This window comes from Lates calcarifer, linkage group LG3 (assembly GCF_001640805.2).
Source record: "Lates calcarifer isolate ASB-BC8 linkage group LG3, TLL_Latcal_v3, whole genome shotgun sequence".
Classification (NCBI taxonomy): Eukaryota; Metazoa; Chordata; class Actinopteri; family Centropomidae; genus Lates; species Lates calcarifer.
This window is the reverse complement of record NC_066835.1, coordinates 7,991,401-8,018,965: the sequence shown is the minus strand read 5'-3', so window position 1 is coordinate 8,018,965 and position 27,565 is coordinate 7,991,401. Positions and strand designations below refer to the sequence as shown.

The 27,565-nt window shown below is 41.0% G+C and overlaps 2 protein-coding genes across 4 annotated transcripts in view; one reads left to right on the top strand and one right to left on the bottom strand.

The window, feature by feature from the left end:
- Window positions 1–9,322, top strand: part of rims3 (regulating synaptic membrane exocytosis 3) — a 38,563-nt gene extending 29,241 nt beyond the window's left edge. For both annotated transcript variants that reach the window (XM_018667259.2, XM_018667251.2), the window contains exons 3-7: window positions 741–882; window positions 974–1,086; window positions 1,729–1,830; window positions 1,929–2,068; window positions 3,145–9,322. In XM_018667259.2, coding sequence (XP_018522775.1) covers window positions 741–882; window positions 974–1,086; window positions 1,729–1,830; window positions 1,929–2,068; window positions 3,145–3,357 — 710 coding nt within the window. In that variant the 3' untranslated portion in view covers window positions 3,358–9,322. The remainder of the gene's footprint in view (window positions 1–740; window positions 883–973; window positions 1,087–1,728; window positions 1,831–1,928; window positions 2,069–3,144) is intronic.
- A 602-nt stretch (window positions 9,323–9,924) lies between these two features.
- smap2 (small ArfGAP2) lies at window positions 9,925–26,943 on the bottom strand. Of its 2 annotated transcripts, XM_018667196.2 has the most exons (10): window positions 26,474–26,943; window positions 16,757–16,890; window positions 15,891–16,055; window positions 15,711–15,770; window positions 15,331–15,388; window positions 14,776–14,933; window positions 14,425–14,605; window positions 13,442–13,785; window positions 13,290–13,400; window positions 9,925–13,175 (listed from the first exon to the last, which is right to left on the bottom strand). In XM_018667196.2, the coding sequence occupies exons 1-10, from the start codon at window positions 26,577–26,579 to the stop codon at window positions 13,050–13,052; spliced, it is 1,443 nt and encodes a 480-aa protein (XP_018522712.1). In that variant the 5' UTR covers window positions 26,580–26,943; the 3' UTR covers window positions 9,925–13,049. The 2 variants fall into 2 exon arrangements, with proteins under 2 accessions (XP_018522712.1, XP_018522707.1); XM_018667191.2 differs by lacking the exon at window positions 9,925–13,175 and having other exon boundaries at window positions 13,296–13,788.
- Between the last annotated feature and the right edge of the window lie 622 nt (window positions 26,944–27,565).

Genomic DNA, 27,565 nt, shown 5'->3' with positions numbered 1-27,565 from the left:
CCTCACAGCTCAGCCTCCTGGCTCTCTTTCTACCCCGACACTCGCAGCAATTCTCAAGCTGCCAATTTGTGTTATGTTTCTACCTTGCAAGTCAGGCTCAGAGGTCCCCCCTAAAAGCCTATTGGCCCCTACTCACAACAGCTGTTGTAAAATGGGCTTTGCGTGTTTAAAATGAGAGATTTTCCAATAGTGCAGGGACATCCCTGTGGATATTAGGTGAGATTGCCTTCTCGCCTGAGTGAGCTTGCTTCAAAACAAATAGTGGAGAGATGGGTGTTCTTGAGACCAAGCTAAATTTCTCCTCATTTCTAGTGAGTAGTTTTGAAAAAGCAAACCTCCTGGATAGTTGTTGTATAGCCTATCTCACAGACATCACTGTTTGACTTAAACATCCATTCACTGCCACTTTTTGGTGTTTCTTACAAACTCTGAAACTAAGAGAGCTTTTGGGCAACCTGAATGAGAACTTAAATAAAATTTGCCTTAGAAAATATATACTATTATATTAATATCTGCAGAACAAGGTGATGGAGTTCACATCTTTTCATAACACATATTTGCGCTTGAATGTCCAGGCAGCATGTCTGCATAAAAGGCTTATCATGTAGGTGCTGGTCCTGGATAATACCTGACTTCTTTATCAGACAGCTCTACGACTTCCTCTGATTATTACGCTTAGTGGATTATCCTGCTGAAGTAAGGGCACCTAAAGCAGGATCTGTGACCTCTGTGTTTTTCAGACGGTGGGACAAAGAAGCTTCGTAGCACCATCCGACGGAGCACGGAGACTGGCATCGCCGTGGAGATGAGGAACCGGGTGACACGGCAGGGCAGCAAGGACTCAACCGACGGCAGCACCAACTCAAACAGCTCCGATGGAACGTGAGTGTCCAAAGGCAGTTCATCCATTCATCCATCCATTTGATCCGCTGTATCCACCCATCTAATATTAACTCTGCTCTATCTCTCTCAGCTTTGTCTTCCCTACCACACGCCTGGGGCCTGAGAGCCAGTTCAGTGACTTTCTGGACGGGCTAGGCCCCGCTCAGATTGTTGGCCGGCAAACACTAGCTACACCCCCCATGGGTAAGCCAAAGAGTGACCATCAACACCAGTCCTTTTGAGTTAGTTTCATTCTGCTCTAATAGTGTTTGCAGGTGATTCAAAACCGTGTGATGAATGTGTTTCAAATTCTCTTTGTTCTCTTGCATTTGATTGCGTGTGAGACATTTCCTAAACGCTGACATAAGAGCATATCACTCCACAGTTCATTTCTCTGATCACTGATGAGACAATCACAAGTAAATGAATATGCAATACAAGAGCATATAAATACTATTTGTCTGAATAATAGGAGTCAAATTCGAATATATGCAGCCAAACTTTTAGATGCACAGCAAATTCTACAAATACTACACAACAGTAGTGTATTCACTTGGTATGGGTGAAGTTATTCTTGCATGAGATATAAATCTTTCATGCAAAGGTCATAGATTGTGAAAAACAACAGGAGAGTGCAGTGTGCGCCACCATTCCTGTGGACAGATTTACAGCTCTGTGTTGCCCTCTGCTGTTAGAAATTGGCACCTGCAGCCTTAGTGAATCCAAGCTTGTTGCGGATGATGAACACCACAAAGCTCAACTGAAAACAAAATGTTGGTCCTTTTATTCTGATTATCAAGATTATTATAGGATTGTTAGAGATGGTGTGTTTTCTCTCTACTACAGGGGATGTCCATGTAGGCATGGTAGACAGAGGAGGGCAGCTGGAGGTGGAGGTCAACCAGGCAAGAGGGTTGATCCCTAAACCAGGCTCTAAGAACATACCAGGTACTCTGAGCTGACTTCATCTGTTGGAAAACTCTGCCGACTTTCATGCCCATGTCAGAGTTTCACCACAGCTGCTTTTGTTTGTATTGTGTCTGCAGCGACCTATGTAAAGGTGTATGTCTTGGAGAATGGAGTGTGCTTGGCCAAGAAGAAAACCAAAGTAGTGAAGAAGACTCTGGACCCCACCTACCAGCAGGCTCTGTTGTTTGATGAGAGTCCTCAGGGCAAAGTCCTACAGGTAAGCGATACCCTGCCTTCCTCCTTTTTTCATATGTTTTATCTTTTTTTTTGTTGTTGTTCTTCCCATTAATCATTTCCACACCCAAAACACATCAAAAGTAATAAATGTCCACCTTTTGACATTGTAGTTATTATTCAGTATTGAAAAATGTATTCTCTTGTGTCAGACGATCTTCTAATGGCACTGAGAGAATTTAATTTCCTGTCCTGGATGAAGAATTTTCTTTAATCTAGTACCATTTTCTGCAGCAAGGTGTCTTATTAAAAACATTGACAATATTTATCAAGATTTATTGAAGAAGTGAAACTGTTTTGGCAACAAGTAAAATTCCCTTATTATAAAAGGTGTTGCGATCACAATTTTAATCAGCGATTTTACATATTTCTGCATGAAAAACTGGCTCTGCCCAAATGAAAGTAATAAAGATAGTCCTCCAGTTTTTTATGATGGGAATCTCTGTTGATTTTAATGAAAAACATATTTGTATACACCTTTGAATGCAAGACACATCTAATACTTTATAGGAAAAGCTGATGGCAGGGGTTTGATCTTGAAATATATGAAAATACTTCAGTATTTTGACATATAGTTTTCATATATTAAAAATATATACATACATAAACAAACAGAACAACACCATGATACACAAGGTCATACTCTCATGGTATCCCTAAGAACATGTTGTTTGACTGGATCTAGTGACTGTGATATGAAGATGGATGACATGGCATCTTGTTCGCCCCCTGGTGGCTGGCTGTAGTATAGGTCATAAATCCCACCCCTCAGTGTTAGCAGATGAATACATTTTTCCCAAAATTTGGTTTCTGTTAGGTAGTTCTTTTCACATTGGTTTATGTTTAAGTATTATTTTTTTCTTATGAGTTTGGTTTTAACTAGTTATTTAAAACATTAATTAAGGGTGTGTGGCAACATGATTGACAGTTGTGATTGGGTTGGGTGGGCGGCACCTCGATGCATGTTTGTTTCAGTGGGAGGAAGTAGAGGCACATCCTTATATACAGTACATCATAATATTCCTGCTGTATTTTTTCATGCCTCGGTCGTCTCTGTAGGTAATAGTGTGGGGGGATTATGGGCGTATGGACCACAAGTGCTTCATGGGAATGGCCCAGATCCTCCTGGAGGACTTGGACCTGTCTGCCACAGTCAGCGGCTGGTACAAGCTGTTCCCTACCTCCTCCCTGGCAGACCCCAGCATCGGACCCCTCACCAGACGCCTCTCCCAGTCCTCCCTGGAGAGCGCCACCAGCCCCTCGTGCACCTAGACACCCCAGTAGACACCCACATGCACGGGCACAGGCAGAGTCGTGCAGACACGGACACATGTACTGTATATACACAACAACTGTATTTGAAGTGCAAGACAGGTAGGCACACACACACTCACACACACACACCCACACATATACCCATGTGCATCTGTGCACGTGATGCGTGTATTCATGTATATACATGCACTGACACGCCTGCCATATCCTTTACCGGACATTACACTCTACTGTACGTCCATATCCTCACCCACTGATCAGTGTTTTTAGTCGACTAAACGGTTAGCAAAGCCACCTTGAAGTAGGCATGAATTACCAGAACATGTAGCATTTTTCACCCACTCATTTCAACATTTCCTACCACGACACAACGATCCACCGGGTGCCATACTCTGCATTCCAAGGTACCAGATCTCCGTGGCACGACTCATCCCAGGGCCGTCCTGATGCCAGTTTCTAAACTCTCTATGCCAAACTAAGAAAAAAAACTTTATTTTTTAAAACCAAAGCAATTGTTATTGTTGTTATTATTACTATAAGTAGTAGGTGAACTAGTCTACAATATAAAGTATGGATATGTAGCAGAGTCAATGACTTAGATGTAATGCAAAAAAAGAAGATACATTCTACACACGTGAGCTGAGAACGGTAGGCCAAACACATAAACATACCTGGGCAACAGGCTTGGATGTTCACATAATGGCTATTATGTGAGGTAGCAACACTGCTATTCTATAATTTTCACAGGGCAGAGTTTATATATAGATATACATATATATATAAATAGATAGATAAATACTTATTTGTGTTAACGTATGTATCGGCTGCATTCTGCATGTTCGCTTGCAACCCTTGTAGAGACATTTTAAAGTGCTTAAATCTTTTTATTTAGCTTGCCTTGACCAATGTAACAGGAGTATACGTTGTGCCGCTTTATTTTGCGATCCGTTGAAAAAAGAGCACTGCACCAAGTTAGGGAGAAGGATGGGTGGGGGCTTTGATGACAGGGAGAGTGCTATCATCGCCATCTGCAGAAGAAGAGAACAAATTAGTCAGCCAGCTGCACATTCGCTGAGGAACAAATTTCTGATCCTGCCTTCATCTTTCGAGTAAAGGACTGTTGTACCACGGGCCACAAAAGCTCCAGTCTGGGGCTCTCGTGTTCCACATCCAGGGGGTGCCACAGTCTCACTCCCTCTCGTTCTGTGTATACCAGCACCTAGACTTGTTTGGACTTCCTGTTGATTTCTCCCGTTTTGATGTCATCTTTCTTTCGCACTCTCCCCTTTTGATGGAGGAGGACAGGGAGGTGGCGAGCGTATCTCACCATGTCTGGTCAGATCACAGCCAGGCAAACACGCACACAAGCTGGTACCAACTACAACCTTTAACCCTCCTACTTTCTCTTTGGTCACTCCTCTTTGTCTCACTAACTGTAACTAAACTTTTTGTAAATGTGTAAACATATATTTTAATCCAAATTAGTTTTCTTTTCTTTTTGATATCCGACTATTTATGCCAGTATTACTTTGCTAGCAGGGTGATTGTTAACCTGCCATATACAGTAGTTTTACTTGTTTCAGGTGCAATATGTCAAATCTAACCCATCGTCCAGCGTTCTTACTTTAGATATCCTGTCAGGCAGCGTGTTTGTATTTATGATGGCACTTTACTGTAAAATATGTATTATGTTTGAACTAAACCTGCAGTGTTGACCACTTGTTCATTAATTTTATTTTTTATTTGGTCAAACCGCATTGAGCATCTCTGAATCTTTTAACTGAATGCCAGCATGGAAATGTAACTTGAGCGTATAATGAATTGCAGTGTAAGGGCCTACTAAAACAGCCGAAACGGGTCAGGTCTGCCTATAGCATCTGATTTACAGTTGATTTTACACTTCAATCTGAGCATTAATAAAAGTCATTTATTAACAAAGAAAAAACAGGCTCAGAGAAAAATCTATATTAGTTTTCTGAATGTCTAAATAGTGTGTTTTTAAAGAAGAAATTAAGATGTAAGTTTTGAAATAAGCCAAGGTATTTACTTCTTGCATTTGTGTTTGATGGATTTAAAAAAATAATTCAACTGACATTCTCAAAAAGGTGAGACTGACCTTTTGGCTGGTTTAGTTAAATGTGCAATGGTTGAGTCTTTTTACTGACAGCAGAGGAGTAGCAGGGAAAACTGAGCCACTGTTGTTTTCTTTAAGACTTCAGTGACTTTTTCAAGTGTTTTGAATCTGCCTGTCTCGAGACCAACGCCAAACCTTGTATATGGATAAAAACACTAAAGACTGTCGTATTTCAGTCGTGTTACGAGAGTTCACAGTCTCAAGCTTTAGCCTATTAAAGGCTTGTGTGTTTTTACGAGCTCACATTTCACCGCCATATGTTGTATGGTCTGCTAAGAACTGTCATTCCTCTCTTCATCTTTGTGCAAAAAGGGAAAATCCAAGGCATTTTATCTTCTCAGCACTTCAGACCAACAGAATTCACATTTCAACGCTCTTTGAACTTTGGAAAAAGGGATCTCTGGCATTCTTGAATTTTTGGGAGGAGGGTGTGATGGTCGTTTTCTGACCCTCCCCCATCATGTGTACAACCCTTTTTAAAAGAACCATCAAGGTCTGGGCTCCAATTTCCTTCCCATGTTGGAGCCATTCCTTGCTGGATCTGTACTTGTATGGTCATGTATATGAAGTAATTTTATGTACCTTATTGATTTGTATCTTATCTATTTTTGTGGACAGCTGGCATGATGTAAAAATAAGGACTTATACTCTTGGTATTTGCACACATTCTCTTCAGTGCGCACCTTTTGTGAGGACAAAAAAAGCTTGGTTGACAAGAGAGAAATTAAATGGACAGAACATAAAGCTAAAAAAAACTGAAACCTAAAAGGAATTTCTAAACATGTAAAACATCCCTGCTGAATGTTTAGTCCTTGGTAAACTCTATGAAAATACTGTTAATATTTTTCCATGTGATTTCCAATGTTTCCTGAGTTTGTATGAGACTGTATGTGTCCCTTTGCTGTACTGAGTAACCCAAAATATTCACAGTTCTGATTATAGAAAGTAGGAAAAGAGAAAATTCTTATAAAAGACGTGTATTTATAGAAGAGCAGATAGCATTTGCCAAATTTGTCCAAATCCTTTGATCCCTGCAACCAAAAGGAAACGCTGAAATATTGCCTTTCTTTAAAGTGTAGTGTGAGTGTGTGTATGTGTTGTACTGCGCAATGCATAATGAGCGGCAAGGCAAAGGGGTGAGAGAGAGAGAGAGAGAGAGCTTTAAATGTATAGATATTTATTAAAAAAGCCACTTGTAAACTCAAGTTGACAGTGGACCACAGTGAAGAGAATTTAAGGATCAGGGTTTTCAGATATGAGCATCAACACCTTTTTCTCTCGTCATGATATTTACCATAGATTAAAAGAATTTACTGTAGTATCACATAATTAACACATATTGTGTCACAACATGATCATGTTATTTATTTGGACACATAATCTACTGTTTTAAGTGAGTTGAAGAAAATTATTGTGAACCTGTAAAAGTATGAAAAAAAAAGAGTTGAAGCAAGCCGCAGGGGTTAAAGTACGCAGGGCAGTGTTACAGCAGGTCGTCAGAGAGTCTCAATTTGTTTTTCTGGAGATGAATGATGCTTTTTAAACATGAAGGCAGAGGCACGAAAGCAGGTTGCGAAATGGTTGGATTCATCAAAGTGTTGATCGTAGACGCTTATGTGCAGTTTATTGGAAACAGCACGGAGCATGTAGGGCTTGGACTGATTCAGACAGGTAACGATAGTATGAGCTTGAGTTTCACAGTATCTCAACATGGCTCAGCTGAGATTTGAATGTAAAGTCTTTGAATGATGCTTGTAATATGAACCCATACGCTTGCTTGTTTTACTTCTAAAATCCACATTGAGCATTCTATAACCTAATTTTATTGCGTGCAAAACTTTTATAATGTATCTTCAATCAACCTGAATCGTCTCTTGAGTGCTATGTTGAAAATGTATTTTATTTTTGTAAGGAGAGAGGTATTATTCAGAGGAGGAGGAGAGCGCGTCAGAGAGGCAGCGTGGGCAAAACTTGCCTTTAGATTTTTGCGAAAATGAGGGCTTGTTCAGTTTACAATGGCCTTATTTTGTGTAGGAGACATTGCTTCACTATTGTAGCACACAACTGAAAGTTTTGACAAATGTATTTTGCTTGAAATATTGTACTGAAGTTATATATGTGTATATGTATAGTTTTATGAATGTATTTCTTAATCCTTACACCAGAACTGAGTGTAATTTTTTGTCATCTTGTTTGCTATACTGTCTCTTTGAAGACTTTCCAGGGACCCCGCCTGCATTGGTTCAGGCAGCCCCTACTTCTACTGTACTGTATGTCTTACTCTCTGTGTATTCACTTAAAAGAACAGCTCTGTGGTTGAAACAAGCATGAATTCTGTCTGGCGAAATGCAGTTTTATTTATTTAAATCGCCACGATGGGTTTCAAGCAAAAGGATTGCTACCCCCTACCCACCGTCCCTCAACCTTCCCCCGCACCAACTAACTTATCGATTAATCTATCAAGCTGATGGAATTGCTATGATTTTTGTACTTTGAACTAGAAAATGTTTGCCGCATGGTTACTCTGATGACTTTCTTGTATTTAATCTTTCTGATGGTATGATAATGATGATAATAATTATGATAATGACAAGTGATGTTGATGATGAAGGTAGTTAGACCCAGTACTGCGTTAATGGGAATTCAATGAGATGCAAAAGACTTGTCAAATATGCTGTATCTTCAAGTAGCATGGACTTAGCCTTCCATTTTCTGAAATATTTCTTCTGGCAATAACCATTGGCTGTAGATCCTTACTGTTGCTGGGGCCTTCACTCTTGGCTTTAGACTCTTTCTCATTCCTTTGAGTTGGTGATGTGGTGTCAGCATCAGCTGAACTGCAGTGATGACAAATAAGATACAAAGTCGAATCACGTTTGCAAGCACTAGAAGCAATTTAGACTCAACAGAGCATGCAATGCATTGTGAATGACTGCTATTTCTATGGCAGTCCCCATGAGCAACAATTTTCATTTTTACTCTTCATTTTCTATTGAAGCATGCATTCCATATGTCTGCTTGCCAATGTAGCAGGGGACAACAAGAACAAAACAGACATCATTGCTTGAGTTGATGGGCAAATTGGAGTTTTTGCTGCTGAATACGCCAGTTTGTATTCATCCGGGTCTATAAATGTTGGTAATCACAGCACAAGTTTCCTGAGTAGCCATTCTGTCCTTTTAGATGTCCGTCAGACTATATGAAGGCCACTGTAGCTTCCCTCCCCCACTGTCAAGACAACCTTTATCTTATTAAGCCCACCAAAGCACACACCCTACGAATACAATCTGAACTAATAGCTTAACACGGAACCCCAAAATATAATAAATATCTGAACAACAATGGACCAAAATGATATTTCCAAGTGCACACACAGTAGATTGATGCCTTGGAATCAAATGTAAAGATGGATGGGAGCATTAAAACATTTAGCCCAGTTAAATTGGATTGCTGGTGCTGGTAGATGAGTGGTTGTCTTTTCTTAACTGGCCTTAACCTTTCCACCGAGGAGTGTTCGCAGAGTACATTTTAAAGGGCAAAGTGTAGCAGACCGTCTGATGAAAGGATGCGGTATATGGCAAAGAAGAAAAAGGGAGCTGTAATTTTTTACCTGTGCTTTGTAAATGTTTTCTATGTGCAGTATTTGATAATGTAAAACTGGTATTTTTGTGGTTTGTACGCTGCAGAATTGATTACTTAAGGTGCACGTAGTTTTGTAAGAAAATAGAACCAAACTGAGGAAAAAAACAATTTCGGATTCAGACGCCTGTATTTGCATGCCCTTTGACATCTGGACGCAAAGTTAATAAAGTTAATTTGAATCACAAACTTTTCTCATGAGTGTATTTTAACATCTGGTATCCCAGGTGAATTGTGTTTCTGTATATCTAATTGTGACCTGTTTACACACAGTCACAAAGTCACTCTGTGATTAGTGACTAACCTTGTGTTTGTCCCACCATTTGATTTGTAGTGTACAGTGCATTTTTAGAGCTTTTTTTTGACAAAAACAGCTGTCTGCAGGGGACAAAAATAATGAGAGCCATGAGAATCAACCAAAATGGCAAAGTTGCAAGCTTTAAGACCAAAAACATGGGCTGAAAAATGCTAAAATTCTCCATAGAGCTGAGGTAAACTGGTCAGTGATTGCTGTTAGTGAACCCTTTGACACCACACAAAATCAAACCATGTCACTAATCTTTCTGTCATAAAAACATCATAACAAAGGCAACATACTTGCAGAGCAACAGTTAATTCTTTACAGCCTGAGCCCTTACTTCTGGAGAATGGGAAATAACATATCTTGACGTGTGAAATACACCAATACAGGCATACACCTTGCTCAGCCAGCTGAATGTCAGTGCTGGGTGGGACTGATAGGGCTAATAGTGTATATCTGAATGTTTAAAAACTTAAGTCATCACAACATGTAGAATATAATCAAAACAATATTTATTTGTATGTTTTCACAGGGACAAGTATCATATGTTACATGTTCTCAAATGTAAGTGACTAATGCTTGAACATGAAATCAAAAGGGACAAAGAATATGAAATATGAACTGTATATGAACTAATATACAGTACATGTTCAAAAATCTTGTTTAAGAAACATGATATACAGAGATATTCTGATAAAGAATAAAGTACACAATATCTTGATTGACAAGTACATAAAAAGATACATTCCTTTATTTGCTTTTATTTCACAGAAAATATACCAGACAAAAAAGGAACTGATTACAAGCAACCTAAAGTTAATCACAAGTGAGAAAGCTCAGGGGAGGCCTTATGGACCACAGAGGTGGATTTTTTTTTTCTTCTTTTCCACAAACTTCTCATCGCTGACTGACAGATCTGCTGTTACAGTGCAGAGATGACACATTGTCTTATGGTAATATTGGTCTCAGCAGAGAAGGTGACTGCTGCTGTCAAACTGTTGCCTCAACTGCCACCAAGTGAGCTAAATTTGAAAGAAATACCTGTAAGGAATGGACAACAACTTTCTGAGCTGTGAAGGCTGTACTGCGTTTTATGAACAGCAGTTAATGAGAATCTTATTGCGCCATATGTTCATTTTGTTTCCCCCTTAGTGGCACCTTTTACATTCTTATCCCTCACATTAAAAGTGGCAACTTAACAACAATGTGCTTCTTCAAAAAAACAGAAATGCTGAAAGTATTTACAGTAATGGCTTCATGCAGTAATAAGAATGAACATAATTAGGAATGCTGTCAGAGAAATCAGGACTCAAGAGATGGTTTGTGTGGGAGAGGTGTAGGAGGGTCAATTAAAACATTGAGAGGTGACAGATTGTGGTCGTACAATCACTTTCCGCTTCACAATGTGGTTTGGCCAAATTGTAAACACCTTAGAATGACCTGAAAATGTGTTAGCCTCGGTCACAGTTTGCTCCTAACTTGATGGCAAGATATTTATAGTAAAACTTGGATGAATCCAACAATTCACCAAAAACCGACAGGACGCTGTTGATCCACAGGACATTCAAAAGACGCAAGTGTTACATTGCTCGACAGAGTAAAAGAATATCAAAAACAAACACACCCCAACAATACTCGGGTGTGCGTTTTCAAAACAAGTCCAGTACAATCGTGAACACATTCAGGACACATTCATTGAGATTTTTTGTTGGTCTTGGTCAGAGACTGATGTACATGTACAGTCAAGAGAAACATTCAGAGATACACATTCAGATATCTTAATAAACACACATTACATACAATCAGAGCTAGATAAACATTCTCCTCATGCAAATCAGTGGAAGCATCTGAAACATGACTAACCTGTACCTTAAAGTTTTTCTTGTATCCATCCCAACCTCTGTCTTTTTCTCTGTTATTTACAGACATTCAACATTATTTGAGGCCTCTATTGTACTAGGTAGATTCTTAATGTGAGCGCTTACATGATAACATTGCATGCAAGTGATTTTTTTAAGTGTCCCACCGTTGCTGAGGAAATAGCACAGTGAACTGTAGGAGCAGGTATGACCAAACTGTTAAAGGACTCAATTGATTTTTCTACAAATCACTAGTTAAGTGGCTATACAGTAAAGCGTACTGGAACACTGTACAACCATAATAAAGCTAGTGTTGATCTTTGGTCTCCCAGAATCCAGTTTAGGACTTTTGACACTTAAAAGTTGAGATTAGATATCGATTCTAAAAGAAGACATCATAATGAAGGGCTGTCTAGGTAGGTTTTTATAACTGAGACAGTGAGGAGAAAATTATCAACACATAAATGGATTTCTTAAATTTTAATATTGTTGGACGGGTAGGATAACTTAAGTATTTAGTAGGTATACATGAGTTTTGTGGGATTTTACTCGTTTTCCTACTTACCAAGAGCCAGACAAATACGTAAATTCCTTTCTCATCATTGTGCAGCTTGAAGGTATGATGACTTTGGTGGTTAGCCTAGCCTAGCCTAGCCTAGCTTGATTCCTGGATTTTTATATTAGACTAAATGTCAGCAGTTACAGGGAAATAGGATTTATACTCCACCCAACTATTCTTTGGTAAACTCCTGCATGCTTGAGAGCTGAATAAATAAAAACAAAAGTAAATCCTATATAGTTACAGCTAAAATGTAGCTAACGACTGTTTGCTAAACCTGACGTTTTCATCTCAGCAACTGCAGTCAAGTGCATTATTTGAGATAGCGTTTCTTTGCATAATACATTGCTTAGTTCTCATCCTTAAAACCTTTCTGTAATGTTAAAAATCATACTGATTGAAAAACATTAATAATAAAGCACAAATTAATCTCTGTTTTGCTTGTCGAGGTACTGTTATGTAAGCTAATCAAAGCAAACGGGTTATATTTGAATGAACTCTGTCTCATCTTACATTTTACTCATGCTTACAATTCTGAAATGCTGGATTAGCAAACTAGAAAATGTTACAAATCCTTAGTACTGCAACAAGAACTATTTCCCTCTTCTTAGCTACTAACTCCAATAAACAGCAGTATTCAAGCACGTCAACCAGTGAAGCTAAGCTAAGCTAACCTCACTGTTCAACACACCTTCAAACTAACTACACAAAGAAATAGAAAACGTATCCATATGTGTTTTGTTTTTCTGATCAAGTAAGAAAAACTGCAAAATTCCCCAAAGCAGTGAGTTAACACCTGCATATAGCAGATGTGCGTGCACACACACACACACACACACACACTCTCACATACAGGCTAGGTGCAAAGGAAGATGTGTAGTCCTAACCAGAAGCCTCTGAACCCTGTTGTCTTGGTCGTCATACCAAAATGTTCTGAAGGCAAGCATGGAAATCTGCAAAACATGGCCATGGATGAGAGCAAGAAGAGGAAGCATGGGCAGAGAGGAAGAGAGAAAGAGAGGTAGTAGTGGTTTCCCAAACCATCATTCTTCACACCTGTCTCCTCCTTCCTCCTCCTCCTCCTCCTCCTTCTCCCTTGCATTAGAAAATGTCTTATGGAGGGTCTAATTCACAGATTCCTACAACTCTGTTTCCCCTCTCTTTTGTGGCATTACATCATTTCTTAGATAGATGAGTTCATTTCCAGATGTGCGCTGTCATGTGTGCTGAACTCTGAGTTGCTGAGCCTCCCATGTGTTGACTGCTGTATCCCATCATGCCGTTGGTGTTGTAGAGATTCATGCCAGCCATGTGCTGAGTCATCTGAAAGCCACAAAGCACAGATTACTCTGTTACCTACAGAACTTTTACCACTTAAAAATTGAAAAAAAATTGATAGGTAGGTAGCTTACACAATATAAATTCATGCTTACACACCTGGGCAATGTTCCACTGTAGCTGCTGGGCCTGCTGCACTCCATAAACCTGCTGGTGGGGTAATGTGGTCAAACCTCCGACCTGCTGCTGTCCCATCATCCCACTTTGCTGCTGTCCCATCATCCCACTTTGCTGCTGTACCATCATCCCGCTTTGCTGCTGTCCATAATGCCATTCTGCTGCTGTACCATCATTCCACTTTGCTGCTGTCCCATCATGCCCTGGGTCATTCCTGTCATGTAGGGTGACGGAACAATGCCACTAGGCTGAGCCATGACACCCTGGGCACCCATTAAGCCGTTCTGCTGTCCCATCATGCCGTTCTGTTGAACTCCAATCATGCTGGTTTGTTGAACCCCCATCATGCCGCTCTGTTGCTGTCCCATCATGGCCATCTGTGACGTCATCATGGTACCTCCCATTCCACCTGCCTGGGCTAAGGAATGGTATGAACCGTACGGGTGTGTTGGGTATCCCATTTGGTTCATGTACAAGCCTGCTTAAAACAACCACAGACAGAAAAGCGGCACATGGTTGGCACATGATAACAAATAAATAATGGTTACTCTTTGATGACACAAACTTAAAACTGAACTGACATTTTTTGCCACTTGGGAGCAGTGTCAGGCACTTCATGAAGTTGTAAAATGTCTTAGCATTTGCCTATTTACAGATCCAGGAGCAATATTCGAGTTCATTTGCAGTTGTGTATCTGTAAGTTTATAATTCGATCTTCTTTTAGCCCAGTTTTTGTCTCCACCAACTCCTAAAGGACACATCTGGCTCTATAGTTGTTAGATGCTTCACTATGTCGACTAGCTAGCTGCTAACTTCATCTGACTGTTGTTTGCTGCTGGGCAGGTAGCGTGTAGCACGTTTTTAGAGCTTTTTCGAGGAAAACATACTGAAACAAAGTATAAATTTGCGTACCATAAAACAAAAACAAGTTGATAAAAGGGGCAAAAAGGATTAACTAGAGGATTTGGTGGTAATTCTCTAATTGTCATTACAAGCAAACCTTCTCAATTTACATATAATTATTCGATCCATTATCAACACAAAAAAATATTTCATAGCATCAGCTTTAGGGAAAGATGGCAAAACACCATCTGAGATAAATTAATCTAGTTCTCACCATGAGTAGCCATACTGCTAGCGTGCACTGAGGGGGTGGAAGCATACAGAGAGAGAATAGAGTCCTTGGACAGTTTCTTGACAGTGCCTTCCTCTGCTTTGGGTGCCGGATCCAGGAAGAGACTGAGATTTTCAGGCACAGAGGCAGTCACTCTGCTCTGAGGCATAGAGCTGGAGACAGGCTGGGGACAGAAAGACACATGGCAGAGGCAGAGAGAAAGGGTTGTCAGGATGCAAGCAAAGGTGACAAAAGAAGCAAATGACAACACAGGTATAGGGGTACATTTACAAAAATCTGGGGGTTCTGTGGGGAGCATACAGTGCATAGTATTTACAGTGTTTCATCTCCTACCGTAGTTTTAGAGGAGGAGGCAGAGGAAGGTGTTGGCAGAGAGCTGAAGAGATCCAGGGCAGAGTGTGCCAGAGGTGGATTAGATACCACAGGGCTCTCATTACTGTCTGGAACACATCCTCCACCATTCGACACTGCAGGACTTGGAGCAGGGGCATCTAATAGATGGTTGATGGTTATAACCCATTCACATTTATAACCCATTCATTTTCACATCAATTTATCTAATCAAACCTTGAACTTAAACTAGATGTTTGTAGTGTTTGCTTGCCTTTTATGATGCATACAAGCTAGAATTTAGCTTAGAATTGAGATAAATTGATAGTAATAAGAGAATCCCAGTGGAAATGTTTTGCTTTCTGGCTGCTGGCTGTAATATTTGGAAAGGGCACTCATGAAGCATTTCTCACAATATAATGTAAAATGAAGCTGTTTTATATTCTGTTTCTATGCTAATAAACAGGCTACTGAATGTACTGGTGATGATCCATCACACAGTTCCCAGCATTATACTGTAAATGAGCGTTGTCTGTGTGTGTGTATGCAGTAGAATACCTAGTCCAAGCAGGTCTGTAACAGTCTGGGAATCTGTCTTCGGGCTGATGTCTTTTTTCTGTCACAACAGACAAAATAGAGGTGATTTATGAAACACATCTGCACTGATGACCAAGACTGAATCCTTTTTTCTCCAGACTCCCCAGTGGTAAAACAACCTTCCTACTCAAGTAAGTTTTCCTCTGCTGGCTCCTAAAGAAGTATCTCATATCAGCTTCTCCTCACTGATTGACAACCCCCCACCCCCACCACCACCCTCTCGCCTAATGCTGCATTCACTTAAATGTTAGAAATCAAACAATCTGAGGACAGGAATGACGTCAGTTCTACTCTGTTCATGCTGTGATACTAGCAGCAGGACAATACAAGGATGCACTCACCAACTTCATCTTCTCAAACACAACCGGCTCCTTGGGTATATTGTCGCAGCTCTTTTCTTTCTGCACCGAGAAAACAATTGGCTATTAACTCTCTCACACTCTTTCTTTGATTGATCTGATTGAGAGTTGTATATCTGATTTTGTGTGTATGTGTGTGTGTGTGAGTGTTTGCAGACTCACTCTGAGCATCTGGATGTCTATAACCTTATCCATGTACTTCTTCTTATCATACTTGTCCCGGATGAAGATCTCTGCAGACTGGTCCGTCTCAGGGCGCTGGAAACACTCGGGTAAGAAAGCCTCATAGAGACGTTTGGCCTTGGCATTTCCCATCTCTTGAACACACTGGGGGGCACCAACACACAACAAACCAAATCACATCGTCAAGCGGTCAATTGAGGGAAAAACACAATGTTCAAGGTACAATTCCTATTGTGTTTTCAGTGATATAAAAAGAAGTGGACTCCTGCTGATAAAACAGTGTGAGAATCTTTTTAATGTATGTAGAGAAAAAAAAAACATGCTGACTGGAGGATATTATCACACAGGGAGGCATAATGCTGATTTCCTTGCCTATCAGAACCAGACAGGATGAGCAGCATACTAATGAGAAAGCGTCTACTTCCTCTCCTGTGTGTGAACGTACAAGTATTAAAATTATAATGCAGATCCTCCTTTCCTCCTCAGTCATGTCCAGTCGTTGACGGATACTGTCTAAGCAATCATCAAAATTCTTTTTGCTTTACCACTGAGATGTTGCTCTGCAGAAATAGAAGTGTTGATCCAACAACTGCTCATTTCTGATGATGGTCTTGTATTATAACACAATACTAAAAAAGTCAAGCTGTTTGCAAATGGAAAGCAGCAAACCAAAAGAGTCTTAGTGGAGACACGTCAGTAAGAATCGGACTGACTGTTAGAAAGTTTGACAGTCCAGGTCTATTACATGTGAACCAAATCATCCTATATCCCCTGTCTGTTTTGCAGAAATTCATCCTGTATGTCGCACATTAACGTGTAGTAAATGTTCCAGTGTGACCTCTGACCTGGACCTGCTCCTGCGTCCACTGATCCAGGTTGACGGACTTGACCTTGGAGATGTGAACCCCGAGGTTTCGATGGATACCAGCACAGCGGATACAGATAAAAATGCCCAAGTTCCACGATGCCCATCTCGGACCTGGTAAATGAAGAGAGACCAACGAAGGTGAGCTAATATTTAGAGAAGACTGTCTTTAGAGGACGCCGACAAAATAATTGGGCAGTGGAACTAAACCTGAGAAAATAGAAGAGAAGTGAATCTGGAGGTGTAATAGAGAGGTAGAGTAAGTGGAAGGGAGCCAAACTCTTGATTAATTTTAGTCCAATTATAGAGAGACAAGCCTGAAACCTCAATTATGAGTTTGAATTCAGCTGGGAACACATCTAATCCCGTGTAAGTCATGCTGTGTCCTGACACATAATGGGATCCTATTGGAGAGTTAGCCTACATAACTGAGACTGAGAAGAGAGAGGGGGAGTAGAAATTCACACAAACACACACACAGGCAATCACACACACTCAGAGCCTGGATACCTGCAGGGATGATTACTCATTTGGTCATGAGCCTGTGTGTGTGGGTGCAATGTTATCTGAGTGGGCCATTTTGTCCATCTTACTGCCATATGTATCTTAATGGATACATCTCAGTGTCGTGTGCCCCATATTCACAGCCTTGCTGTATAGGTTTAAGCTTAATATAGTGTTGTGTTTGCCTCTGTGTATCATCTGTCTATCTGCAGAGCTGTCAGGATCCCTGCCTGAACAGGCAACTCTAAGAGCTGGATAAAAACAACACAGTCAGGCTATTTTTCTGCTCAAATTATGCAACCGTCCTCTTCAGAGAGTACAGTCAGCTTCAAAGAGAATACTGGTGCTTCTCTCCCCATCTCTCCCTGCATCCCTCTCTCTTCTCACCCCTCCTCTTCCTCCTCTTCTCCCTCCATCTCTTCCCGCTCACCCCCTCCTTCCTTTCACTCTTGTTGGACTGAACCACTCTCTGCCTCTGTCTCCACCTCTCCGCTCATCTCCGTTAAGAGTCCTTGCTTGCAACCTTGCTACAAGTTGATGCGCTGTGGCCTTTACACCACTAGGTGGAAGAGCAGCTTTTAATTTCAATTCTTCTCTCCTGTCGGCCGAAGTCACTGTGCAGCGTTAAGGAAAAGCCATTCTATGCAAATGAAAGAGGAAGCTGAGTTTGAGAGGAAAGAACATACAAAACCTTCCTCTTTACGCCAGCTGCGGAAACAAACTACATCTGGGTGCAGAGTCAAATAATAGCCCCTTGTCTTGGTTGCATCCTGAACTATGCATACTAAAAGAAACCATTATTCTATTTGCAATATTAACAGGAAATCATTGGACTGGGAGTGATTATTAATGTGCTTCCTGTTTGCTTAATTTGCTTTATTTTGAAATTGAAAATAGCAAAAACGCAAACGTCAGTACAGAGAGCAAACCAGTAAACATAAACACAGGGTCACGAGACAGAGAGAGTATGTTCATCATCCTGACTGTCTGGCTGCAGCATTAGCTGTCATGCTGGCTAATAATAGAATTACTCCTGCAAAGCCTGCTTAACTGCTGTAAACATTGGCACTGACAAAGAGAAAGAGAGAGATTGTCAATTGTGTTGAAGTCCCAGAACGCTGGAATTAGTTTGTCCTCCTCATCTTTATTCTGATGCCCGCCCTGTGTCCTGGCCGCCATTTCTTATCTCTCTCATTCACCACCGCTGCCTCCCTCCTCTTCTCCCCTGTCTGCCCATATCTCTCTCACACAGTTGTAATTCTCCATTTCTATTACATTCTCCACCCGTACTTTCTGGGGTTTCTCCCTGTTACTGCACTTTTTTTTTTCTCATTTTAGCCATGCTAGCCTAGTCAGTGTGGTTCCAGAGATGGCATTGCTGGTCTGTTGGTCCACTGGCTGGTCAGGTGATCACTTTGGTCAAGACTGAAATTTTATTTATCCAGTGAAATATGTATTAGATGGACTGTCAGGAAATTTTGTACAGATACTCATGGTTCCCAGGGAATGAATTCTGCAAACAACAGTGATCCCTTGACTTTTCATTTGGTGCCACCATCTGGTTCAAATTTGCAATTCTGACTGAAACGTCTCAGACATTCATTCTAAGGATGCAAATTATATATGCCCAAAAATATGGTTAATGACATAATAACGGCATTTCTGTCAGCCTCAGCTGTGTTTAGAGAATTGCTTGTGGTGTCCCACAAGGGTCCGTTCTTGGACCCCTTTTGTTCCTATTATACACTAATGGTTCAGTCACTGCATCAGCACCTATGTTCCTGTTACTTTTTGCTGATGATACTTGTCTGTTTAATTTTTCAATACATATTTCTGTGGCAAATGAACTGAACTGGATAAAATGTATAAATGGTTCAAATTGAACAAACTTTCTTTAAATGTTAATAAATCAAGCTTGATGATATTTAATGCTACGTATAATATCAGACTACATCATTTACATCTTTTGTATTTGTATTTAGAGCAACTCACTTTCAATGCTCAGATTCGAGGATGGAGAACAGACATTTAAAGTGAATCACACCTGCATACTGCACCACAGAAGCCTCTTTGGTTCTAATCAATGCAGTGCTTGAGTAAGAACCCATACACAGTATGTCTGTCCAGCAACAGTGCACACCTCCAGGTACTTTGAACAGATTTAGTAGGAAGAGAGTAGGAGGAATAGACATCTAAAAAAAGGAAGGAAAGATTGAACAAACAATCTCTACAAATCAGATTCTCTGTGTTACAGGGTTCACATTGCAGTGCACATTTCTCCACTGTTGATTTCCCCTTTTCTTTTCGCAACCAAAAAACAACTGCCACACCTTCTTCAAGGTATAATTTAACCCACCAGGTCTGACTTATAAATCAGTCCTCAGTTTTTATGGGGCAAACTACCCAAAAGTAAAGGGCTCGCATAGGCGATTGATGAATCACCCTGGCAAAAAATGACTGTGGTTGTGGTTGTCAAACATGCAGCTTGAAGCACATCAGGGGAGGAGAAGGCAGAGACGGGGCGAGAGCCAAAAACAGAGACAAACAAGGGCAGATTTTTATAGTCATCAAATGGCGGACTTCAGCTGTTTGAAGGCCTGCTGGGATGTACAGGGGGTATGACGAGCAAGAAGCGCAAACAGAGCTCTATAATGAACCCCTCTGTCACTCACCCACACGCATTTGTATTACAACACTTGTATGGACCTTTACTTACATGTAGTCTTTATTCCCAATATTATGGGATATTCCAAATAAAATGTTAATTTCAGGGGGCCATATACCAGGATATTTGTAAGTTTTATCCATTTTCACTATCTATTCATACCTACTATGAACACGGTATATTCTTGCTGACCATTTCCTAATAAAGGTTGTTTTTTAGTTTGAACGTACCTACTTTCATGGCAGTCATTGCTTCCCATTAATTTATATATAGTATAATAATTTGTTAGCAGACTTTAGAAACTTGTTTAGCTAAAGCCCACTGAGACATATTTGTGATTCAGAACTATATGGATAAAACTATGGATATCAAGTCCACATAAATTGTAATCAACGTTTGCAATCCCTCATAGTGACCGTGTCAGATTTATTTGATTTTCATTCTGGTGAACTCAAACAAGAGCCTGCTAATCCATTTTCATACCATACAGAAATAAAAGGAAATTGATGGCTGCCTGGAATGTGTAACCCTAATCCTTGGAAGACATTTACTCATCTTAAATATGTAAACAGAACAGCATGCACCAGCATTTACAAACACAAACACACAGCAGTATTGTCCTAGATGGTCAGATGTGATCTGCCAAACCCTTTGTTATCCACAAATCTGGGTGGAGGGAGTGTAGCATCAAAAGCTCCAGGGAAAGTGAACAAGCGACCTGGGTTTCTGGCTGGAAAAGCTAATTCAGTTGATAAAGGAAGTCTAAGACTGTTGGCCAATTCTTCTGCTTTGAGTTAGTTTGATTATTCATTCTCTGTTCACGGTTTGAAGGTCTGTGACAAAAGTAGTTCCAAGAGGTCTGATAGCTCATTGCTGTGTGGTACATCATATTCATAACAGAGCCCTTGAGTATTTCAAAGACTGCTTTTGTATGGTTCTGGGAACTCATGCCCAGCAGACAAGAGCTAATGTTGCATATTTGTGTTTGCCAGGGTTAAACACCAACAGGGGCACCCGTTTGTTTAGGTCCTGTGGTGCCAGCAATTAGAATGAGTTGCCTTTGCATATTAAAATCAATAAATAGCTGCCACCATTTTAGAAAGGAGGTTATGTTATGTCTAGTGGGAAACTTTATTAACATACCATCCCAGTTATCATGATTATACAGGTTGTTGTTTATGTGTTTGATAGTATGATGTAGCTGATGTGACATTTTTGTAATGTCAAACAAACTAAACTAAAAAACAAAGTAATATTTTATCAGCAGCCTTCCCAGGGGTGCTTTTCTGATACACACCTATGATACACATGAGTGCACAGTCTCATACAAACACATTTGTGCACACACACACACACACACACACACACACATGCATGAGCAGGTGCATATGGCTCATTAGCCTATATCCCACAAGGATAAACGGTGCTCTCTGCATGCACCCACTTAATCCCACAGAGCCTCAGTCATCAGTGGATCCTTCACCCTCCTACACCACCACCACCACCACCAAACAAACACACACTCATGTGTATAGAGCTGTCCCCTCCTCAAGCCCCTCAGCATCTAAACCACTCCAGAAACCCTGAGGCCACCCAGTGACCCAGTCCCAGTCTGAGCTAAACAGATGGATCCCTATTGATAATTTACTAATACACACTAACCATCTGTGTTACAATGTGCGTGTCACGACTGACTGTGATGCTGCAGGTGAGTCACTGACGTTGAATGGATTATACATCAAAAGATGACTAAGGCTGCATCACTGTGAGCTCTAGATTCTTTTCAAAACACATTTTTAGACTTGCTTTTATGCTTCATCCTGTAACAGATATTATTGTTTGCACCCTCTGTAGTTAATATGATTATTGTTGCTGTAATGTTAGACTGTGTTCTTGTATTGAGTATTCACTTGTATATTTCTGTTACAGCACTTTGCAATCAGTGGAGTAGAATACAGATGTTTTAGCAAGTGCTGTCGCCTCCTTTTGTAAACTGTTGCCTGGTATTCTGTGAACCTCCTATGCTGTGGTGAGGCGGTTTCCAGGTAAATCTGCTGATAGCAGACTGATGTTTGACCTTACCTCACGTTTTGTGTGTTTTTGTATAACAGACACTGGCACGAGGCTTGATTACCAAGTAGGCCGAGCAGGCTCACCACTACCACCGCCGCCAAATCCCAAGGTTCACTGTGTGCCCAATGTGGTAAGTTGATTAATGTGTAACTTTGTAAGGACCTCAACAGGGTCCTACAATTACTCAGACCTCAGACCTTGTCTTATAGTGGTCACATTCTAGTTTAAAACTGTCAGTATTTCAGATGATGCTGTGCTCATATGTCACAACAAACCTGGTACCTTGTAATATTCCAGGAATAATGTACAAACTGCACACAGAGAGGGAGGTTCTGGATTGTTAAAAGGGGCCCCTAGCAGGTTAATCCAGGCATGCCAGTGAATTAGAGAAGCGTATAGACATAGCATTATACTGTGTACTCTATCACCGTGCCACCCTCTCCTTGGTACTGTGCAAATCTGAACTCTGTGCCAGCCAAGGGACACAAACAGCCAATCACCTCCTTGTTTAAAATGAAATCCCTGCTGTCTCCTGATTGGATGAGATTAAAGGGTGGGAAGGGGAGGGTGGTGGTGGCGGCGGAGGGATTAGACATGACATCGCCAGGTGATATCTCCACGGCAACCAGGACCATACGTAAACACAAGTACAATGGAGGCAATAAAGGATGCAGGCTTTTATGCAAGTGCAAACCACACACACACACACACACACACACACACACACACACACAGAGAGACATACAACACACACATACATGCAGCCCCTTGAGACTGAAGCCAGAGGTGGAGTGTTGACTACATTATGCACCTGCCTCACCCTCTCTCCCCCATCTCTTTATTATTTCCTGGCAGTACTGAGGATTTACAGTAGAGGTGTCACACTGTGAGGAAGTGATACCAAAAAAGCAAATAATACAGAATGTCATGTGGTACAGAGGAAAAGAGAGAGACAGGAAGTTGGGCAGCACAGGCTGTAAACAGCACTCAAAAAGCAGAGATACAGTTTCACTGCTGTGGTATTGATAGAGTAACCATAGATAGGGATTGCCCTGTAGCAACGTTAATGTGTTTTTGTGTGTTTTTTTCATGGACCGGTGTAAAGCGAATACTTTGCTCCATACATCTCTCCACTTCCTCTTCGGTTGCCCCGGAGGGAGGAAGGTGATAAACGTGCACTGATCTGTGTCAGAGCAAACAAGATTAAACCAAAACCTCATCACGAGCCATATGTCCAAAAGCCTGACTTGCGAGGGGGAGGGTGTGCACATGTGAGCGTGCACGTGTGCGGTTTTGCAGGACTGTGTGCTTGTCATCTCATTCACAGAAGAGTAACACTTACACATTTGAGAAAATGTGCTAATCAGGTAGGAGGTAAAGTATCTCTCTTCAGGCAACAACCTACATCACGGTGTCAGCCTATTCATTAGCACAGTTACATGGAAAAAAGGTGAGAAATGAGACTGAGAGTCAATCAGTATGGAACCATATATAATTTCATTGTTAAATAATAAACACAGAGCAGAAAATATGGCTTAGGTGACGTAATAGACCTCTAATATTATAAAATGTCACTTTTACAAAATATAAGGCTAAAGCTTTAGCATCCTGGTGTGTATGTGGTTGCCATTTTCTCCCTTCACCACCTAATCTCATCTGCCGACTAATTCAACCAGTCTGTTGCACGCCGAAGTCACGCCAATCAAAAAAGCAATGCACCGACATGCTTGATGACTGCATGTGTTTTGAGTGCGTGAAAATAAGAGAAAAGATGAGTTAGAAGCAAGATGTGACGGGTATCACGGGTCCAATCTCAACAACAAACAAACGAATGTAAATGATTTAAATGTTCTCTCTCTCTCTACACGTGTCCCTGACCTGGATCAGAAAGGTCAGTACCATCACAAAAGTAAAAATGATGCCTTGATATTTGTTTTAAATGCTTTTGTTGACTGTAGTCTGGTCATTGAACAACCACATCTTTAGATAAGCCGCAAGAACCTGATCACACTGCTTTTTTGAACGGACTTCTGAACAGTCACAAGTGTGTTTCCCAGAAGTCTAACATCATCTGCAGTTCTATTTATATTTCATTAAAAGACCATCCAAAGGGCATATGCACTGGAACAAAACCTTGTATTGTAAAACTAAGCATTCACAGTGTCCTGATGACGTCTGCCATTTGAATCCAACCAAGACCTTGACTTCACATAATCTCAGCAAAGTAACAGCGTACAAACCTTTCCATTGTCTATGTATGTGTGTGTTTAAGAGAAAATTTTATGAAACTTAATTTCTTCTGTCGGGGATGTTGCCTTTTTGTGTTTTAGCAGCAAAATGCAGCAAGAATTTGCCTTGAGAGCAAATTAAGAATCTCCCTTAAAAAAGGCAGAAAAAGACGGAGGAGACAGTGTTTCTCATGAAATATTTGTGATGCTGCATCAGCACCACAGATCATTTTTACCTGCATTTGGCAGCTAAAGAATCTGAAAGAGATACAGAAATGCAGACACAGGGACACAAAACAACAGAGACACAAAGGCACAGACGGAGAGTGAGAAATATAAAGAGTGACACGGAAAGAACACCTGGATAGTGACATTCATCCAAATGAACAAAAAGCACACACAGAGTGGGAGCACTGAGACTAAGGTTAACTCAGTCACCTAAGGTCAAAACTGTCTGTGTTTGCGCCATCTCTCTCCTGTCTATATGTTTGTACCAAATATTAGAAGGTTTTCCCCTGTTATGACACAGCCTGGTTTGTAAATCCAGAGGGGAGCTGCAATAACTTATTGATTTCAAATCTTTCATTTGCTTCAGGCATGAATCAGAAGGCAGACATACAGATTAAAGAGGGATTTTAAGACATGAAGCGACTGAGATGTGAGTGCTTTGTACACTTAGTATTTCCCTGATGCTGTTTGCCTGCCAATTTGTCTGTTTGTCTATCTTTGCGCCAGACAAAGACACAAACACAGATCTGAACCTTTATGCAGAGTCTTCCAGAGAATACATCCTACTCCCTAGTAGATATGTGAAGCTGCTCACTCCCATCACTCATAAAGTTTTCATAAGGAATCCCGAGGGTGCCCCCCCAACCCCGCATGACAGTGTGCAGTAATTTACATACATTTGGGGCCTTGAGAATTTATGACTGAGGTGGGAGCAGAGCCGGTGATGTGGAAGCATACGCTGAATGACATCTAGCCGCCCTGTTGAGTCATTTCACTGACCAGGTGTGGCGTCACAAAGCCAATCTCATCAATCTCAATGCCAAGTTACGTCAGAGCAGGCTTGGAATCCAGCATACCCTTGAAAGCCATGCTGTTACATGTACAGATATCATATGGACTGTAGACGCACCAGAAGATGTGGAAAATACATAAGTTTCATACTAAGCACATAAAATATCTAATCAAGATGTAACATGTCTCTAATAAAGATAATTACTGTGTGTTGACACAGGAGAAGTTATTTACTGACAGCTGAGGTTTGTCTCTAGGGAGCAACGCTGGCTGTGAAGTGGTTTTTGGTGCGTGACAGTTTACCTGCCAGTGTGTGGACCTGTTGTGTAGTAGCACATGCATGTTTTGAGCAAAGATATTATCAACATAGAGACTGCTGATCCTGCCCAAAAAAAAAAAACAAAAAAACAGCAATGTTTACCCACCAGTATGGCAAAAAAAAGGTTCAGCAGATTGATGATGACATAGTCCAAGGCCCTGACTGAGGCTACAAACAGACTGGGGGCGGGTCAGTAGGCATAAACACGTAAAACTGCACTGTATAAAAATAATCCTACAATACATGTTAAAACAGTTGCAGAAGCTTACTACACATCAGCATCCAAAGAAATGAAAAAACAACCATCTCACTAATTTACTCTATGATACAATAAGTCAGTAATGTGGACTGACATCAGCCCCATATATTGTCATCATAACATTAAGATATTGCAGTGCCTTATTTGTCAAGAGCAGGGCTTCTGTGTGTCCCAGTCTGCACTCAGCCTGCAGGAACAATCTGTTCAGGGTGACTCTCTGTGTCTATCTCTGTGTCTGCTACTCCAGTGGTTTCCAAACTGGGGTTCGGGGGAACCTAAAAGGTCTGCCAACTGTTCCAGTAGTTTGAGTAATTGTCACTGTGTAATATAGCTGTTCAATTCTCATTGTTAACTAAATCCTTCATATGTGATATTCCAACCTAGTGATTAGAAATAGACTATTGCTTGAGAGGGAGCATGCCATGATGTAGCTGCATGCCACGCTCCAGCCTTGTGAGGATGTGGCCCCGTGTCTTGCACCATAGTACAATGTAATTGGCCGAGAGATGATGAATGCAACGCCGCATTTTACCAGCGTAGTAAATGAGACACAGGCTCGATTCGCGCACTGCTCATTATGCAGGCTGTACTCAATGGACAGACACTGACACAGGACTAAAATCACCTACCTTTTGATTCGCAGTCAGCGCAGAATTTATTCTCCTCCAGCGCCAGTAAAGAGTTGAGGACAGCCTGGTATCTGTCAACGTCTTTCACAGATTTGCCCGTCATCATTGCACTAGTCCACCTCCTCCACAGCCCTTATACAGTCCGCGCCGGCTATTGTTAAATAGCCTCTTGTATCGCAAAATGAAAGCACTGTGTGTGCGGGGGGCGATGCGCTCCGTGTCTCTCTTCTTCTTCCTCGATGTGGAGCACAGCTAGTTTGTTTCACCACGATGGGATGATTGCCTCTCAGCCAACCAGCATGCGGGTTACTCGAGGTGCAAATACCCTAATCAAGACGTAAGGTGGGAGAAAAGACCATGTGACTGCTAAGATTCAGAATGTAATGCTGACTTTGAAGGGCATCTGTAACCTATCACTGTTACTGAGTCTTCCTGCTCTCAGATAGTCCTCTCTCTCCCTCTCCCTCCCTCTCTCTCCCTCTCTCTCTCTCTCTCTCTCTCTCTCTCTCTCTCACACACACACACACACGCACACACATGGATGCAAACAGTTGGTAGTAAAGTAAAGCTGCCTGAGTGAGAGTAGTCACTTTAACTTCTTAAGAAATGACTGAAAGCTGAAATTTGCTGCTTTATAAAGAAATGTAATGTTGTTTGGTTTATCTTACTTTCAGTATAGCACGTATACTGCCATCCTGTGGCCAATCATGAGAAGTATATAGCAAGTAGGTCTCGCTGTGGTCTTCTGTTCCCCTCCAAGACACAGGAGGGCGACATAACAATCTGCCAAGAGTAAAACAGCCGAAGAAAAGTTGGTGAGACAGCTGACAGGGGAGCAGCATCAAGTTAGTAAAGATTTACTGATGCAACACCGGAAATGAGAAGACTTTGCCTTCAAAATAAACTGCCTACTTGTTTTTTCAGAAAAATATGGGAAGGCTATACACAGAAACGCGATAACAACAATAGTTGATTTTTCATAACCGTACTTGTTTTCATTTTTGTAACAACATTCCCCTTCAACTCCGTGCTTTATATTACTCACGAATTTCCCTCAGTACTTCTTTTAGTCTAAAGTAAAGCGGAAATTGA